This window comes from Mytilus galloprovincialis, chromosome 1, assembly GCF_965363235.1.
Source record: "Mytilus galloprovincialis chromosome 1, xbMytGall1.hap1.1, whole genome shotgun sequence".
Classification (NCBI taxonomy): Eukaryota; Metazoa; Mollusca; class Bivalvia; order Mytilida; family Mytilidae; genus Mytilus; species Mytilus galloprovincialis.
Window position 1 is genome coordinate 117,087,700 of NC_134838.1, and position 21,132 is coordinate 117,108,831.

At 33.2% G+C, this 21,132-nt stretch overlaps 1 protein-coding gene across 1 annotated transcript in view; it reads left to right on the top strand.

Moving 5' to 3' along the window:
* The window catches only part of LOC143053860 (ERI1 exoribonuclease 3-like), a 32,063-nt gene that overhangs the window by 6,419 nt on the left and 4,512 nt on the right, over positions 1-21,132 (top strand). Inside the window, exons 3-6 of the mRNA XM_076226658.1 lie at positions 3,386-3,445; positions 5,923-6,014; positions 9,051-9,123; positions 15,784-15,880. Coding sequence (XP_076082773.1) covers positions 3,386-3,445; positions 5,923-6,014; positions 9,051-9,123; positions 15,784-15,880 — 322 coding nt within the window. The remainder of the gene's footprint in view (positions 1-3,385; positions 3,446-5,922; positions 6,015-9,050; positions 9,124-15,783; positions 15,881-21,132) is intronic.

The following is a 21,132-nucleotide window of genomic DNA, read 5'->3' on the forward strand; positions in this document are numbered from 1 at the left end:
AGACATTTTAGAATCGTCTCATAAATTTAAAAAAAATCGATTGTCTAATATAATAGAAAATCTTGGAAATGTAACAATTCCTGCTGAATTTCACGATTTTCCCTATATATCCTCTGTAATTTTGGTGTATGATGCTGTTAACTTCAACAGCTCGTATCTCAAAAACGAAAACGGTTACCCCCTTTTTTTATTTTATTTTCCTATTTATTTTTACAAGCAGAATCTACATGTAAAATTTAAAAAAAAATCCATTGTGTAGTTTAATTACGTACACTTTGCCTTAAAAATACATTGAGATAATTTTCATGTTTCCATGGTTATTGTCTTAGGGTTAGGGACAACATCAAAAGTTCAATGTAGGATAAAAAACTTAATTCACATAGTTTTTTCCACTGACCCCCCCACCCCCCTCTTAACTTAATTTGGGAAAAATTGATTTACCAATAGGGATATATGTAAAAATGGATTTTAGATATACAAAACTTTCAGAATTTTAACCCCCCCAACCCCAAACTATTTGATTTAAGTTTTTTATCCTACATCGATCTTTTGATGTCGTCCCTAATAGACAATCCCCAATTAAAAATGGACATGATGATGTTTGATTACCGGATATGGATTTTAACATGCATGTTGTTATACTTAAGGTCTAACTAGTGGAGCAGGAACTGCTGAACCTTCAAAACACATGAATGCCCCACCTGTTTTGTTTATGTTACTCAATATATGTTGTTTTTGCTACCTTGACTGTGTTATTGTCGATAAGCCTTTGGATTACATTGAGTTTACATGGCCTCTTGGTATCTTCTAAATTACTTTTTAAATGAGGAAACAAAGTTCTTTAAGACATTCTAAATGACTTAATGTCATTTTTATTTTTATTGTGTTGTTTGGTTGCTGTCTCATTAACTTTTACCACACATATATTTTACCACACACATATTTTACCACACATATATTTTATTTTTTATTCAAACATGCTTACCTTCATGTGATTCCAGTAGCTCTAGTGCCATTAATTATATACCAGTGAATTATTAATACTAGTTAATTCATTTAAGGTTTATATGTAGATTTTTCTACAAGTCATGTTGTATCAGTTGTTATAGTGATGTTATAAAATGTTCCATGACAATGGTGCCATTAAGGAAGTTTAAACATTATGTTAATTTCAGGAAGGAAGTTATTGAAACTAGTAAAGAATATGTAAAAATAAGGATTTATACAGATCTAAACTATAAAAAATTACATGGATTATTTATTAAACAATATAACGCTTTTCTAACAAATAATAAGAACAAGTTATTGAAGAAATTTTATTAAGACAGCAACATTTTTTTCAAGGTCTGGTCAAATACTAACGACAAATCAATAAAATGACTTATTTAGTTATTATTTTTTTATAAATGCTTTTATTTTTAAATTTCCTGTGCTAATGCAATATTATGTAATGTAAAAAAGCTTAATAAAGAGCATTCTTGAAATATAGCTGATAGGAAGTTTATAGGTCATGATAGAGCAATTGTATGGTGGTAGGGGTCGATAACAGGAAATTAGAATAGAAAATTTATAGCTTACATTGACACAAGATAGATACATGCAATAAAATGTTGAAATTAAAAAAAAATCTATGCAAATAAGATATGATAAAAATAGGAACAAAATGCCTTTTTGTTTTTGGCTTGACAAAGATGGGGTTATATTAGAATCCTCATTATCTGTCCATCACACTTTTGGTTTCAAGATTATACATGTTGAGAACAATTTTTATACGACCGCAAAAAAATAATTTTGCGTTTTACAATGGTATCATGTCGTCGTCTTCGTCATCTGCATCGTTTGAAGACACATTTAGTTTAGTTTAAGATTTAGTAAATGGATCACTATAAATTTTTACCAGAAGGTTCAATACCACTAAAGGAAGGTTGGGATTGATTTTGGGGGTTATGGTCCCAATAGTTTAGGAATAAGGGGCCAAAAAGGGGGCCCCAAATAAGCATTTTTGTAGTTTTCAAACAATAACTTGTGTTTAAGTGTATGAATCTCTCTGAAATTATACCATACCATGAAGGGATGGTTAGTATTGAATGGACAATTAAGAAGATTTAAAAGCAGTGTAAGGGAGGTAATTCAAAAACAGTTAACATACAATGTTGGGTATGTTCGGATATACCTTCCTTACACTACTTTTAAATTATGTATTAAGAAATGTCAAGTTTTGGACTTATTTTAAAAAAAAGGGGGGTGGTAGTAGTTTTCAATTTTTTTCCCCAAATTTCTCAAATTCCAATTTTTGAAAAGTTTGAAGAAGAAATCTATTATTGCACAATATTGCATAATATATTTGTAAGATCTTGACATTTTTTTTGTGTCAGAAACTCATATAATGTCAGGGATTTGATCACAATCCAAATTCAGAGCTGTATCAAGCTTGAATGTTGTGTCCATACTTGCCCCAACTGTTCAGGGTTCGACCTATGCGGTCGTATAATGCTGCGCCCTGCGGAGCACCTGGTTTGAAATTACTAAGAATTTTAGTCAAATATTTTGGGCAACAAAAGAGATTTTAAAATTTTCGTCCTTTTCATTTTAATTTTCCAGACTTATGGTACAGAACTTGATAGTTGGAAAAAATCTTCATTTTTTTTTTAATTTCCAGACCTTACAAAGGGGGCCTGCTGTTAAAAATTTGAAAGGCACATTTGAATCTCTTTAAAGGTTGAGTTAAATTTTTCGTTGATTTTACTTTTACCATTCCTAAGTGGATTCACTTATTTGCAAGAACAAGATATTTATTGGACAGAAAGTTTATATCCTATAATAGATTTATAGAAAAGTCAATTAAGTACAGTTGATTATTTGCTGTTGTAATAGATTTTTGTAAAAATCATTTTATTACATTATTTTAATGTATGTATCAATCTGAACATTTTATAACTATCCCATGTCCAATATATATATGTACCTAAATTTGTAATGAAATTAATAAGATTAGACTAATGTAATAATTTGGTTCAATGTATCAACCAAGCTGACTCTACATATGATCGATTCATTTATTAATACACTTAACTGTAACTTAATAAATATATCTATTTTCCTGATAAGCATATTTTTGATAACCAAAAAAGTCTTTGCAGGACAAATCAATAAATGTTTATTTTCATCTCTCATTAATATTAGATAAAAAAAATTTGTATATTATAAAACAACATCACACACACTTTAATTTGAAAAAAAAGAAGATGTGGTTTGATTGCCGATGAGATGACTCTCCAAAAGAGAGAATTTTATTCCAGTACATTGTACAATGAATTTTTAACCTGTAATGGACTATGAATTGACATGCAATACTCTCAGAATGCTTGTTATTTAATATTTTCAGCTGACTGGCATAATACAGGATATGGTTGATGGCCAGCCTTACATTGAAGAAGTGTTAGAGGTAAATCTTTGTATAAAATATATATGCTTACAGTTTTAAGGGCATACAATACTGTTACAGTGGAGGTAATATCGTTGCTAACGTAAATTGTTATTTTCGCGACGTCAAACTATGACTTATCAGGAAAAGATTAAGTTTTCGACTGATTTTTATCATTCAAACTTATTTAACTTGAAAACGAGTTCATGGGCCCCTCTTTTTTAAAATGCCATTTGGTTTGATTACGCGAGAAGATTATGTGTGCCAATTTTCATGAAAACGTAAATAGTGCAATATTTTGTTGAGCCTGCAACTTTTGTTGCAGAAAGCTCGACATAGGGATAGTGATCCGGCGGCGGTGGCTACGGCGGCGGCGTTAGCTAACTTCTTAAAAGGTTTATATTTTAGAAGGTGAAAGACCTGGATGCTTCATACTTTGTATATAGATGCCTCATGTTACGAAGTTTCCGTCAGTCACATGTCCAATGTCCTTGACCTCATTTTCATGGTTCAGTGACCACTTGATAAAAAAGTTCAGAATTTTTGTAATGTTGAATTCTCTCTTATTATAAGTAATAGGATAATTATATTTGGTATGTGTGTACCTTGCAAGGTCCTCATGCCCGTCAGACAGTTTTCACTTGACTTCGACCTCATTTCATGGATCAGTGAACAAGGTTAAGTTTTGGTGGTCAAGTCCATATCTCAGATACTATAAGCAATAGGGCTAGTATATTTGGTGTATGGAAGGACTGGAAGGTGTACATGTCCAACTTGCAGGTGTCATCTGACCTTGACCTCATTTTCATGGTTCAGTGGTTATAGTTAAGTTTTTGTGTTTTGGTCTGTTTTTCTCATACTTTATGCAATAGGTCTACTATATTTGTTGTATGGAATGATTGTAAGGTGTACATGTCTAGCGGGCAGATGTCATCTGACCTTGACCTCATTTTCATGGTTCAGTGGTCAAAGTTAAGTTTTTAAGTTTTGGTCTTTTTATCTAATATTATATGCCAAAGGTCAACTATATTTGGTGTATGGAAATATATTATGATCTATATGTCAGTCCCGCAGGTTTTATTTGACTATGACCTCAATTGCACGGTTCATTGCATAGTGTTAAGTTTTTGTGTTTTGGTCTATTTTTCTTAAACTACAGTATAAGTAGTAGGTCAACTATATGTGTTGTTAGCTGTTCATGTCTGCCTGGCATGGTTCATCTGACCTTCACCTCATTTTCATGGTTCATTGGTCTTTGTTTAGCTATCTTGGTTAATGTTAAGTTTATGTGACAGTTGTAATAAAGCTTTATACTTAGGACTATCAACATACTATCAATGATTAGTAAAGAAGGCGAGACATTTCAGTGTGTGCACTCTTGTTTAATTTGATAAATATACAGCAAAAAAGGATGTTTTTTTCTACATTCATGAACATTTTATAAATATGAGTTATTTCGGAATAAAAAATGTATAAGTTTTTAGGATACTTATAAAATACAGAAATTACAAGTTATTTAACAAAAAACAATTTTTGTTTATCTGTTAAAACAAAAAAGTTATGTCTTTCTTTCGAAAGGGAAAATACGGCCACAAATCCGAATTTTGAGCAAATATGCAAAATTTTGACATAATTTTACTCAAAAAGTAGCACATGACGGTATATTTTTTATTACATATTTGATTTAATCAGGTAAAAGATAGTCTATACAGAAATTTTTATCAAAATGTAAATACGGGATCAAAACTGTATTGAATGCCCATAAACAGCCTGATTTAGCATTTACTAAAAAAAGAATAGCCAAAACACACAGTGAAATCTAAATAGTTGTGAAAATAAGTTTGTTCCATGTTTTGTCAAGTGAATGTTTTTAAAAATAATTTCCAAGTATATTAATTCTTAACAAAAATGTTTCTTTCTGCTAGTTATTAAAACAATCGTGGAGTTTACACAGATTAATAATTGCTTAAACATGCATTTAACATGTATAAAGATGTTTAAAAAGGAGGGTGAACTCATATTGTTACGAATAACCCATATTTATTTCATGTTTGATGACATAGTTTCTAAATAAATAAACTCATTATAGATACCAGGAATGAAATTTTATATTTACGCCAGACGCATGTTTCGTCTACAAAAGACTCATAAGTGACGCTCAAATCAAATAATGTTAAAGAGGCCAAATAAAGTACGAGGTTAAAGAGCATTGAGGACCAAAATTCCTAAAAGTTTTGCCAAATACAGCTAAGGTCATCTATTCCTGAGGTAGAAAAGCCTTAGTATTTAAAAAATTCAAAGTTTTGTTAACAGTTAATTTATAATTATGAACATATCAATGATAACTCAAGTCAACTCAGAAGTGCTGACTACTGGGCTGGTGATACCTTCGGGGAAATAATTCTCCACCAGCAGTGGCATCGACCCAGTGGTTTTAAATGAACTCATCATAAGCCATACTGACCATTTTAAGACATGAATTATGTTTTTTATTTCAGAAATTTCATACATGGTTGGAAGAAAATGATTTGTTGAACCCAGAAAACAAATTTATTTTTGTAACATGTGGGGACTGGGATCTAAAAACGATGTAAGTTTAAAAGAATACTTCTATTAAAAAGGCTAACAAAATTTTATTAGCAAATAATCCAGAGCAAATTTGTAAGTTATTCTATAACACACCTTGCCATAAGAAGGATTTGAACTTTCATCCCATATGTTGGCATGCTAGTGGACACTTTAGATGATCTTCTATTAAAGACCATTCTGCAGCCAAGGCTAATTGAAATTTTGAAAGGAAACATGTAGATAATAGATATTTTTATAATGATCAATGAGAATGGATAAGTCTGACATACTTACTTATTGTTTCAGGACTATGTAATGTCTGTAAAATTCGTCCTAAAACTTTTTCATTTAGTACATTTTGACTTATATATGATATAAAGTTACTAGTATTATTATACGACCGCAAAAATTAAAAAATTTTTGGTCGTATATTGGTATCACGTTGGCGTCGTCGTCTGCGTCGTCTTCGTCGTTCGAATACTTTTAGTTTTCGCACTCTAACTTTAATAAAAGTGAATAGAAATCTATGAAATTTTAACACAAGGTTTATGACCACAAAAGGAAGGTTGGGATTGATTTTGGGAGTTTTGGTCCCAACATTTTAGGAATTAGGGGTCAAAAAAGGGCCAAAATAAGCATTATTCTTGGTTTTCGCACTATAACTTTAGTTTAAGTTAATAGAAATCTATGAAATTTTTACACAAGGTTTATGACAGCAAAAGGAAGGTTGGGATAGATTTTGGGAGTTGAGGTCTGAACAGTTTAGGAATTAGGGGCCAAAAAGGGGCCCAAATAAGCATTTTTCTTGGTTTTTGCACCATAACTTTGGTATAAGTATATAGAAATCTATGAAATTTAAACACAAGGTTTATGACCATAAAAGGAAGGTTGGGATTGATTTTTGGGAGTTTTGGTCCCAACAGTTTAGGAATAAGGGGCCCAAAGGGTTCAAAATTAAACTTTGTTTGATTTCATCAAAAATTGAATAATTGGGATTCTTTGATATGCCGAATCTAACTGTGTATGTAGATTCTTAATTTTTGGTCCCGTTTTCAAATTGGTCTACATTAAGGTCCAAAGGGTCCAAAATTAAACTTAGTTTGATTTTAACAAAAATTGAATCCTTGGGGTTCTTTGATATGCTGAATCTAAAAATGTACTTAGATTTTTGATTATTTGCTTAGTTTTCAAGTTGGTCCAAATCAGAAACCAAAATTATTATATTAAGTATTGTGCAATAGCAAGAAATTTTCAATTGCACAGTACTCAACAATAGCAAAAAATCTTCAATTGCACAGTATTGTGCAACAGCAAGAAGTTTTCAATTGCACAGTATTGCGCAATAGCAAGAAATCTTCAATTGCACAGTATTGTGCAATAGCAAGTATTTTCAATTGCACAGTATTGCGCAATAGCAAGAAATATCTAATTGCACAATATTGTGCAATAGCAAAAAGTTTCAATTGAATTGAAGTTATCTTTCTTTGTTCAGAAAAGTAGTTGAATCAACTTAAATGTTGCTAACTCCATTAGAAATTTGAATTGAGATTGGTTTTGGAATAAAGGAAAGGGGGATGTGAAAAAAAAATTGGGGGGGGGGGGATTCAATTTTTCTCATTTCAGATTTCATAAATAAAAAGAAAATTTGTTCAAACATTTATTTGAGAGGATTAATATTCAACAGCATAGTGAATTGCTCAAAGGCAAAACAAAAAATTTTAAGTTCATTAGACCACATTCATTCTGTACCTGAAACCTATGCTGTGTCAACTATTTAATCACAATCCAAATTTAGAGCTGAATCCAGCTTGTATGTTGTGTCCATACTTGCCCCAACCGTTCAGGGTTTAACCTCTGCGGTCGTATAAAGCTGCACCCTGCGGAGCATCTATTTTTTGATGATGTAATGACAGAATCTACTCACAGGACTAAAAAATCTAGACAAACGAGCTGTCTAAACACTTTCTAATGAAACAGAAAAAAACAAATAATTCTTTTTTTTGTTAGAACTTTTGCATATTTTTGGTATGTATTTGGGATTTGGAAGGTAACACTATTAAAGGGGCACTAGCTGTCAAATTTGTGGTCACCGATTTGACTCAAATTCTCATATTTGATTTATAATAATGTAAAACATTTATCCTAACTACCAGAAGTCTAAAATAAACAGTTTACAGAGCATGGGTTGATAATATGAAGGTTCGTTTCGTGTGTATTTTAGTCCAGACGCCATCTAATTAACTATCGATTTGACCTCAGATGACCATATAAGCGATGTAAACATGAATAAAGATATGAATAGATTAAACCAACACGTGCAATTGGATTTTTATAGGTCTGTTTGAGTTTATTTTATAGATTAAAAATATATGTTTCTCATTGTTTTTAACCGTATAAGAAAGATTTTATATGGATCGAATTAGTAATCAAATGATTTACCGTAGTTTCACTTTCATTGTTGACATTCTTTTTCTTTAAATAACCAGTACACGTACAATGCATGCGTTGTCAATCTCTAGCAAGGGGTTAAATTGAAGTTCACATGAATACGGATTTAATGAGGTCGACTAATTCACTTGCAAGTGAATGAGTAATAATAAATGTTTCTTCGCTTAATTTGACAAAATTGAACCATTTTGGATGCTAAAAGCGAATTATTATTTTACTATTTCACTTTCATTATTGATTGAACAAAAAAAATCTTACTTTAGTTTTTTATATATCTCGTAGCTAGTGCCCCTTTAAGTTTAAGTGATATAGACTTGTTACATAAAAAATGTCAATTAACTTTTGAAAATAAACAAAACAATATTAGAAAATTTAAATAAAATTACAAAAGTTCCAAATAATTGGTCTTCTTTTTTCTCTGAAACAAGTACAGTAACATGTTTTACTATTTTTCTAATAATACACTTTGACAGTATTTTACAGCATACCTGTATCTCAAAATCACAGAAATAACAATAGAGGGCACAAATGTATTGTCTCCCCTTATGAGTTAAGTTGAGACTGAATGGCAATATATTGTGCGAAAATAAATTTTCTTTTTCTTTCACAGGTTAACTTCACAACTTAGATATTTTGGTATAAACAGAGCACCATATTTCAACAAATGGATTAATATTAAAAAGGTAAATATTTTTAACACAAACTTTCTTTATTTTTTAAAATCGTTGTTAATTAGCCTTGTACATGTTTAGAAATGATATAGAGCACAACTGATTTTTAAAAACAGTAAACATATTTTGTGTTTATCCATTCACTGGCTTAAATACCTTTTTGGGTCATATTTGTACTCTATGCATTGCTGGAGGATATAGAAACACCAGGCATTCTATACATACATAGCCCTTACCTGTACAATTCAAATATAAAACTTACATCATAGGTGTATATGACTTAAACAAGTTTCAAAATCAGTGTCGATCAATTATTAAGTCTCCCAAACAAAGTTTGGAGACTTATTGTTTTTGCTCAGTTCTTATTATGGCACCCTCAACGGAGTTGGGGTGACATATTGTTATTCTACGTTTCTTTTTGTTTTTTTTATTATGTCACCCGATCGACAATGTCGGGTGACATATTGCTTTTCCTCTGTTTCTTTTTCCGTATTATTATTATTATTATTTTTCTTCCACCTAGTTTTGTCCGCTCGCTTTCTCAGAGCCAAAGAAACCAATCTGAATGATGGTGCACTATAACAAGGAACCCTGACTTTCCTGTTGCTTTTTAATATTGGCACTAAAATAATGGCTGCCATCACCATGGAAACGGAAAAATGGTGAAAAAATATAATTTTGGAGTTCCTTGAATTATTTGAGAATGCTTAAGCTTAAAATCTTTAGATTTTGATACAATGTAGGTGCCCACTATATACTGCTTTGGGATGATTTTGGCAATCATTGGAACTGCTATGTTGCCATAGATACTACACCAAAAAGTTCCAAAATATGGAAATGCTCCAAATTTTATAAAACTTCACAGTAACGTTGAGCAACATTGGTAGAGGTAGAATTTGGCGTTGGAATTACCAAAATGTCTGCCGTTACCATGGAAACAATGCGAAACAGGTAAAAATGGTCCAAAAACCTTAAAGTGGCATTTACTTTCTTAAAATGGTAGGTCAAATTGATCGAAACTTTGATGGTATGGTCCCTCCCATGTACCAATGTGGTATATGCCATTAAATTTTGGGAATGGTCTCTGTTGCCATAGGAACCATCACAAATGTCAAAAATTTCAAAAATTTCTAAATGCTTCAAATTTGATGAAACTTTATAGGATTGTAGACTGTCAAGTCTGCATGAGACTTTTGAAGTTGGAATTTCCAAAATGGCTACCGTTGCCATGGGAACTGAAAAAATGTCAAATATTTTCGAAATGCTCCAAACTTAATGAAACTTAATATTATTGTAAACTGGCATGTATAGATGAGACTTTTGACTTTGAAATTTTTAAAATGGCTGCCGTTGCCATGGAAACGGTATGAATATGAAATACTTTAAAATGCTCTCAATATACTGAAAATTTACAAAAAGATGAATAGCCATACATATTTGTGCATTTACTGTTAAACAAGTTTGAAATGGCTGCCGCTTAGTGGCAATAGGGGGAAGGGTGACATCCGCTATTGCTTGCAATGGCAATTCTAGTTTTTATTATTTTTCTTCCACACATTTTTGTCCAGTCTGGAACTCTAATGTGAATGGACCCAAGAAGATGGAACTATACCATAATGTTAACCACCAAATGAAGATTTGCTTTTTGGGGTTGGCACTTTCAAGATGGCTGCTGTTACCATGGAAACGGAACAAATGTGAAAAAATCCAGTTTTTCGTTTTGGTGAACAGTTTGAATATGCTTCAACTCAGAATCATTATATTTTAATACAATGTAGGTGCCCACTATATACAGGTGTTGGGTGATTTTGGTACTCATTGGAACTACTATGTTGCCATGGAAACAACACCAAAATTTTCAAAAATATAAAAATGCTCTAAACTTAATGAAACTTCACAGTAACAATGAGCAACATTGGCAGATGACGCTTTTGGAGTTGGAATTTCCAAAATGGCTTTTGTTACCATGGAAACAATGCAAAAAATTTCAAAAAAATGAAAATGCTGCAAACTGGATGAAACTTTACAGAAATGGTCACTCGCATAAGCAGAGTTGATTTTTGAAGTTGGAATTTTCAAAATGGCCGCCGTAACCATGGAAACAGCAAAAATTTCAAAAATGTCAAAATGCTCCGAACTTAACGAAACTTTACAAAAATGATCATTTGCATGTGTAGATGCATTCTTTGACTTTACAATTTTCTAAATGGCTGCCGCTCGCCTGGCAATGGGGGAAGGGTGCCATCCGCTATTGCTTGCAATGGCAAATCTAGTTATTTTTATTTTTCTTCCACGCTTTTTGTCCAGCCCATATCTTGGCACTGTATGATCCAATGGTCATGGAACTATACCATAATGTTACCCAGCATATGAAGTTTTGCGAACAGGGTATGGCACCATCAAGATGGCTGCTGTTGCCATGGAAACGACTTTTGTGTTAGAATCCTAACACCGGATTACTTGTTATTATTATTTTTCTTCCACCTAATTTTGTCCGCCCGCTCTCTCAGAGCCAATGGAACCTATCTGAATGATGGTGCACTAAAACAAGGAACCCTGACTTTCCTTTTGACTTTTGGTCTTTGGAAATAAAAAATTGCTGCCATCACCATGGAAACCGAAAAATTGTGAAAAAAGATAATTTTGGAGATAGGTGATATTTTTGAAAATGCTTATGCTTAAAATTTTTTTAATACAATGTAGGTGCCCACTATATACTGCTTTGGGATGATTTTGGCAATCATTGGAACTGCTATGTTGCCATGGATACTACACCAAATTTTCCAAAATATGGATATGGTCCAAATTTTATAAACTTCACAGTAACGATGAGCAACATTGGAAAATGTGGAATTTGCCATTGGAATTTCAAAAATGTCTGCCGGTACCATGGAAACAATGCAAAACAGGTCAAAATGGTCCAAAAACCTAAAAGTGGCATTTACTTTCTTAAAAGGGTAGGTCATATTGCTTGAAACTTTGATGGTATTGTCCCTCCTATCTACCAATGTGGCATGTGCTATTAAATATTGGGAATGGTCTTTGTTGCTATAGGAACCAATCAAAATGTCAAAAATATCAAAAAATTGAAAATGCTCAAAAATTTATAAAACTTTACAAGATTGTTGACTGGCAAGTCTGCATGAGACTTTTGAAGTTGGAATTTCAAAAATGGCCACCGTTGCCATGGAAACTGCAAAAATGTCAAATATTTTCAAAATGCTCGTAACTTAATGAAACTTAATATTATTGTTAACTGGCATGTATAGATGAGACTTTTGACTTTGAAATTTTCAAAATGGCTGCCGTTGCCATGGACACGGCAGAAATGAGATTTGTTTTTAAATGATCTAAATGTACTGAAAATTTACAGAAAGATGTATAGCCATGTATATTGGTGCATTCACTGTTAAACATTTTTTTTGAATGGCTGCGGCTTAGTGGCAATGTGGGGAAGGATGACATCCGCTATTGCTTGCAATAGCTACTCTAGTTATGGCACCCTAAACGGAGTTTGGGTGACATATTGTTATTTTACGTTTTGTTTTTATTATTATTTTTCTTCCACACATTTTTGTCCAGTCTGGAACTCTAATTTGAATGGACCCAAGAAGATGGAACTATACCATTATACCATAATGTTAAATACCATATGAAGATTTGCTTTTTGGGGTTGGCACTTTCTAGATGGCTGCCGTTACCATGGAAACGGAACAAATGTGAAAAAATCCAGTTTTTCGTTTTGGTTTTTCGATGTGCTTTAACTCAGAATCATTATATTTTAATACAATGTAGGTGCCTACTATATACAGGTGTTGGGTGATTTTGGTACTCATTGGAACTACTATGTTGCCATTGAAACAACACCAAAAATTTCAAAAATCTGAAAATGCTCCAACCTTCATAAAACTTCACAGTAAGGATGAGCAACATTAGATGATGTGGCATTTGGAGTTGGAATTTCCAAAATAGCTGTTGTTACCATGGAAACAATGCTAAAATGTCAAAAAATTAAAAAAAAAAATGTTTCGAACTGGATGAAACTTTACAGAAATGGTCACTGGCATAAACAGGGTTGACTTTTGAAGTTAGAATTTTCAAAATGGCCACCGTAACCATAGAAACAGCAAAAATGTCAAAATTTCAAAATGCTTCAAGCTTAATGAAACTCAACAAAAATGATAATTGGAATGTGTAGATGCACTCTTTGCCTTTTGAATCTTCTAGATTGCTGCCGCTCACCTGGCATTAGGGGAAGGGTGCCATCCGCTATTGCTTGCAATGGCAAATCTAGTTATTTTTATTATTCTTCTTCTTCCTCTTCTTCCGCCACTTTAAAAAATGAACTTGTCCGCAGCGTTTCTCCAAAACCGCTTGTCAGATTGACTTAGAATTTCATAAAATGGTAGACTAATATGTCTAGATGAGCCATCAATCTTTCGTTTGTGCATTGGGGTCTATTAAGGGGTATTTTGGGGGGTAGAAAGGAGGAAGGGGTTTACTATAGAACCCTATGGGATTTTATTTTCTAAAATTTTCAAATGAATATAACTTGAAAACTGTAAGTGATAGATACATGCAGTCTTCAGAATTGATTATAGGACAATAAAACAAATCACATGAAATATAGGGGGAGTCCCTGGGAGTTCATCCCCACCCCCTTCAATTTGAGAATATGCTTATATTTTGTAAACGGTCCAGATCCCCACCCCTAAACCATATATATTCTTGAATGGGACAATAAAACAAATCAAATGAAATTAATGGGAGGTCCCAGGGGGTCATCCCCACCCCAGTCAATTTGAGAATGTGCTATTATCTTGTAAATGGTCCAGATCCCCACCCCTAAACTACATATATTCTTGTAGGGGACAATAAAACAAATGAAATGAAATTAAAGGGAAGTCCCTAGGGGGTCATCCCCACCCCCTCTTGTTTGAAAACTTGTAAACGGTCAACATCCCCACCCCTAAACCATATATATTCTTGTAGGGGACAATAAAACAAACGAAATGAAATTAAAGGGAAGTTCCTAGGGGGTCACCCCACCCCCTCTTATTTGAAAACTTGTAAACGGTCAACATCCCCACCCCTAAACCATATATATTCTTGTAGGGGACAATAAAACAAATGAAATGAAATAAAAGGAAATTCCGTAGGGGGTAAACCCACCCCCTCTTATTTGAAAACTTGTAAACGGTCAACATCCCCACCCCTAAACCATATATATTCTTGTAGGGGACAATAAAACAAATGAAATGAAATAAAAGAGAATTCCGTAGGGGGTAACCCCTACCCCTCTTGTTTGAAAACTTGTAAACGGTCAACATCCCCACCCCTAAACCATATATATTCTTGTATGGGACAATAAAGCTAATCAAATGAAATTAAAGAGAAGTTCCTAGGGGTTGCCCCACCCCGTTCAATTTGAGAATGTGCTATTATCTTGTAAACGGTCCAGATCCCCACCCTTAAACCATATACATTCTTGTAGGGGACAAGAAAACAAATGAAATGAAATGTAGGTAAATTCCCTGGGGGTCACCACCACCCCCTCCTGTTTGAATACTTGTAAATGGTGGAGATCCTTACTCGTAAGCAATATATATTCCTGTATGGGACAAAAAATCAAATCAAATGAACCTGGGACCATATGAATGGCGAGTTATGGGAGCTTTGTTTGGGAGACTTCGTAACAGCATCCTGTTACAATTACTTCTTGTTTTTAAATGAGTTATGCCCCTTGGAATCATTAAACATGTGGAAAATTGCATCATAGCAGTATCAGTTCAATTCTTGCCAGATTTTTATGAAACTTATATTATAGGTTAATATCAGCAATGTCTTTGACGAGTTTCAAAACCATTATGGATCAATTATTTTTGAAGAGTTATGTCACTTGGGAAAATTGAATATGTTTGTACATGGAAAATTTAATCGTTCGAAAATCAGTGATGATTTAATAATTTCAAAAAGAGTAATTTTGGAAATATTAATTATATGGAAAATTGCCTGATGAGCTCTCTGATGTGTACAATTCTTGCCAAATTTTTATGTTATTTATTTTATAGGTTTACTTCATCAATGACTTTGACAAGTTCCCAAATCAGTGCTAATCGGTTATCTTCAAAAGAGTTATGCCCCTTGAAAATGGTGATAATATGGAGAATTGCATTGTGTACAATTATTGCAAGAATTTTATGCAACTTGTATAATATGTTTATATCAGCAATGTCTTTGACTCTTTGGAAAATAAGTGTTGATCAAATATTTTTGAACAAGTTGTTCCCCTTGGAAATATTAATTATAATGGAAATCATATTGCATTTGCTCTAAAGCCTTAGTAATAAACAGTTTAAAAGAACAATATAAAGTGCTTTTTTGAGTTATTGCCCTTTTGCCTTGGATAAATAAAATATGTGCAACGTGGGGAACATTTGACCACTGTTCTTTTATTTAGCTTAAATTGAAAAAATCTTGCTAATGACATGATTTACATCACAGTCAAATGTAGGTAAGTAAAAGGTAATCTTGTATTATACCTATTATTCACTGTTGTGTATGGATAATTTATTTCTACAGTAATGTTCAGTGAAGGGTTTGTTCTTAAGCATTAACTTAAAATAAATACACCAAATTTGTAACTAAGGGTAATAATTTCTTTTTTAACAGCCATTTTCACACCATACAAATGAATATCCTAAAGGAATGATGGCAATGTTAAAGAAATTAGATCTTACTCATGAAGGTAGACATCACAGTGGAATAGGTCAGTATATAAGAATAAATCAGATGAACTTAATGAAGGACAAGTCCATGGTGTAATTGGAGAGTTTTGTCCTTGGATTGTTATGCATGATCATGATAACCTTATGGTTACAATAGTACAATTGATGGATATAGGACAGTGAGCAATTCTTGTTTAACATGAAAACCGTAAGGATGATTATCCAGTGGCATATACCATTGGTAAAAAGCTTTATATTTCAAAAGGTAGATGACCTCAATGCTTCAAACCTTTACAGATGCCATATGTTATGTATAAAAGGTTATGCAACTGCTTTAAAAAACTGCATTTTTTTCATTTGAATTTCTTGCTTTTTATACGACCGCAAAAATTTTAATTTTTCATCGTATATTGCTATCACGTTGGCGTCGTCGTCCTGCGTCGTCTTGCGTCTTGCATCGTCGTCCGAATACTTTTAGTTTTCGCACTCTAACTTTAGTAAAAGTGAATAGAAATCTATGAAATTTTAACACAAGGTTCATAACCACAAAAGGAAGGTTGGGATTGATTTTGGGAGTTTTGGTCCCAAAATTTTAGGAATTAGGGGCCAAAAAGGGCCCAAATAAGCATTTTCTTGGTTTTCGCACTATAACTTTAGTTTAAGTAAATAGAAATCTATGAAATTTTGACACAAGGTTTATGACCACAAAAGGAAGGTTGGGATTGATTTTGGGAGTTTTAGTTCAAACAGTTTAGGAATTAGGGGCCAAAAAAGGGCCCAAATAAGCATTATTCTTGGTTTTCGCACAATAACTTTAGTATAAGTAAATAGAAATCAATGAAATTTAAACACAAGGTTTATGACCACAAAAGGAAGGTTGGGATTGATTTTGGGAGTTGAGGTCTGAACAGTTTAGGAATTAGGGGCCAAAAAGGAGCCCAAGTAAGCATTATTCTTGGTTTTCGCACCATAACTTTAGTATAAGTAAATAGAAATCTTTGAAATTTAAACACAAGGTTTATGACCATAAAAGGAAGGTTGGGTTTGATTTTGGGAGTTTTGGTCCCAACAGGTTTTTAGGAATAAGGGGCCCAAAGGGTCCAAAATTGAACTTTGCTTGATTTCATCAAAAATTGAATAATTGGGGTTCTTTGATATGCCGGATCTAACTGTGTATGTAGATTCTTAATTTTTGGTCCCGTTTTCCAATTGGTCTACATTAAGGTCCAAAGGGTCCAAAATTAAACTTAGTTTGATTTTAACAAAAATTGAATCCTAGGGGTTCTTTGATATGCTGAATCTAAAAATGTACTTAGATTTTTGATTATTGGCCCAGTTTTCAAGTTGGTCCAAATCGGGGTCCAAAATTAAACTTTGTTTGATTTCATCAAAAATTGAATAATTGGGGTTCTTTGATATGCCAAATCTAACTGTGTATGTAGATTCTTAATTTTTAGTCCCGTTTTCAAATTGGTCTACATTAAATACCAAAGGGTCCAAAATTAAACTAAGTTTGATTTTAATAAAAATTGAATTTTTTGGCTTTTTTGATATGCTGAATTTAATCATGTACTTAGATTTTTGATTATGGGCCCAGTTTTCAAGTTGGTTCAAATCAGGATCCAAAATTATTATATTAAGTATTGTGCAATAGCAAGAAATTTTCAATTGCACAGTATTCAGCAATAGCAAGAAATCTTCAATTGCACAGTATTGTGCAATAGCAAAAAATGTTCAATTGCACAGTATTGTGCAATAGCAAGAAATCTTCAATTGCACACTATTGTGCAATAGCAAATATTTTCAATTGCATAGTATTGCGCAATAGCAAGAAATATCTAATTGCACAATATTGTGCAATAGCAAGAAATTTTCAATTGATTGGAGTTATCTTTCTTTTTCCAGAATAGTAGTTGAATTAACTTAAATCATTGTTTTATACAATGCACAATGTATATTCACTTTTACTACCAACTGATAAATTAAAACACTCTTTACCATTCAGTGATAACAAGCACTTTTTGTTACATTTTAATATTTTATGATGTATTTAAATGAGTAGTTATTGTTGCAAACTCCATTAGAAATTTGAATTGAGATCAGTTTTGAAAAAAGGGAAAGGGGGATGTGAAAAAAAAATGGTGGGGGGGGGGGGGGGGTTAATTTTTCTCATTTCAGATTTCATAAATAAAAAGAAAATTTCTTCAAACATTTTTTTGAGAGGATTAATATTCAACAGCATAGTGATTGCTCAAAGACAAAAAAATTATTTTAAGTTCATTAGACCACATTCATTCTGTGTCCAAAACCTATTCTGTGTCAACTATTTGTTATGTCTAATTGAAACTGACAATATAAACTATTAAAGTTACAACGAATTGTTATCAAATGAACTGTAATCTCTAAAGTGATGAAAACCATATGGCACCGCCTATACCGTTACCTACCACAGTTGTCGCGATATATAATATGTAACTTGCTTGATTATTTTAGTGTAGAATAAAATGCTAATCTAAACAGATGCCTTCTACCTCAATAATGTTATACTTAGTAATACATAACAAATTGGCGACGAGTTAAAAAGAAAAATGGCTGGATATATCGGTAAAATCGAAAATTTTGATGATGGAATTGAACAGTGGACTTCTTATACAGAAAGACTAGAACAATATTTCGCTGTGAATGAAATTAGCAACGAAAAACGTGTACCTGCTTTACTTAGTTTAATCGGTGGAAAAACTTATGCTTTGTTAAGAAATTTAACGACACCAGACAAACCGAAAGATAAATTATACGATGATATTGTGAAAGTTTTGAAAGAACATTTATTACCCGCACCATTGGTGATAGCAGAATGTTTCCGTTTTCACAAGAGGGACCAAAAGAGTGGAGAGTCTATTAATGAGTATGTAGCACAAATTCGAAAATTTTCGGAATATTGTAATTTCCCGGATCTAAACGATACATTAAGAGACAGATTGGTTTGTGGGTTAAAATCTGAACAAACTCAGAAGAAACTATTGTCAGTCCAAGCATTAACATTAGAAAAAGCTATGCAGATTTCCGTGGCAATGGAAACAGCTACGAAAGACGCATTGGAGCTACAAGGAAAACAACAAGAGTTAGCTGTACATAAGGTTAAAAGTCAAAAACCGAAGGTTAACTCTTACCAACAGAAACTCATAACGTGTTACCGTTGCAACAAACAAGGACATAAAGCCGATACATGTCGTTTTAAAGATCAAACGTGTCATAAATGTAAGAAGAAAGGACATATTCAAGCAGCATGTCGCAGTAAAATGATAATACGGAATGTGCACTCACTGAATGCTGATGATTCTCAGAATGATGAATTTGGGATTTACACAGTGTTTGCGAACAAAGATACACAGAAAGGAAACAATGATGTAGGGATTTATACAGTGAATTCCAAAACAAAGGAGATAACTGTCGACGTGAAAATCGACAACAAATCTGTTGAAATGGAAGTGGACACAGGATCCGCTCTCTCGATTATTCCGAAGAAGGAATTTGATCAAATGTTTCCGAATCGTAAGCTTGATTCAACGGACGTTATTTTGCGAACATTTTCGGGTGAGAAATTTAAACCACTAGGTGTAACCGCCGTAAATGTATACTACAACGACCAAAGTGAAGTATTGTCGCTGTATGTCGTACAAAAAGGAGGAGGAATCTTATTTGGAAGAGACTGGTTACGAAAAATCAGACTAGACTGGAGCAAAATCAACAAAGTAAGTGTTGACAATGTTAATGAGAAAACAAAAGAATTGCTTGCTCAACATGCATCCGTATTTAGTGACAACATCGGTTGTGTGAATGGAATTAAAGGAAATTTAATTATGAAAGATAATGTTAAACCCGTGTTCATGAAGGCGCGACCGATACCGTATGCACTAAGACCGAAAGTTGAACAGGAGCTTGACCGTCTTGAAGAGGAAGGAATTATTACAAAAGTGCCAACTAGTGAATGGGCAACGCCTATTGTGCCTGTCGTGAAGAAGTCAGGAGGCGTCATAATTTGTGGCGATTTTAAGGTCACAATAAATCAGCAGCTTCAAGTGGATCAATATCCTTTACCCAGAATTGACGATCTATTTGCTTCGTTATCTGGAGGTGAAAAATATTCGAAAATAGATTTAAGACAGGCATATTTACAGCTCGAGATGAAAGAGGAATCAAAGAAGTACTTGACTATAAATACGCATAGAGGACTTTATCAGTACAACCAAATGTTATTCGGTGTAGCTTCCGCACCTGCTATCTGGCAGAGAACCATTGACCAAATACTTCAAGGGTTGACAGGAGTACAATGCATATTAGATGATATGGTTATAACCGGTAAAAATGACCGAGAACATTTAGTGAACCTCGAGAAAGTTATGAAGCGATTAGAGATGTACAACCTTTCAGTTAATAAGGAAAAGTGCAAGTTTTTCAAAGATGAAATCGAGTTTTGTGGACATAAAATAGATAAGCATGGATTACACAAAACAGAGGATAAAATCAAAGCGATTTTGGACACACCAGAACCACAAAATGTTACCCAGGTACTTCAATCCTCGGATTAATGAATTACTACCATAAATTCCTACCAAATATCTCCTCAGTTGTGCGTCCATTACACAGACTGTTAGAAAAAGATGCCAAATGGGATTTGGAATGAAGAATGTAAGGTATCATTCAAGAGGGCCAAAGATTTGGTAACATCTGAGCAGGTTCTATGTCATTATGACCCAGAACTACCTATTCGATTAGCTTGTGACGCTTCTCCATTTGGATTAGGGGTAGTTTTGTCACATAAAATGCAAGATGGAACGGAGCGCCCTATTGCATTTGCATCAAGGTCACTTAATAAAGCCGAAAGAAATTACAGTCAAATCGACAAAGAAGCTCTAGGTATAATTTTCGGCGTTAAAAAGTTTCATACGTATCTGTATGGTCGTAAATTTACACTGATTACAGACCATATGCCGCTTGTGTCAATATTCAATCCGAAAAAGGGAATTTCTACCACTTCAGCAGCACGTTTACAGAGATATGCGTTGTTTTTAAGTGGATATACATATGATATTGAGTACAAAAACACTAACAAGCACACGAACGCAGATGCGCTTTCGAGAATACCACAGGAATCTACAGAAGCAGATGGCGAGGAATTTGATGCAGTTGATGTTTTCATGTTAAAGCAGCTAGAACATTTAAGCTTAACAAACAACAACATTAGACGAGAAACTGCGCGTGACAAGATCTTATCAAGAGTCTATGAATTAGT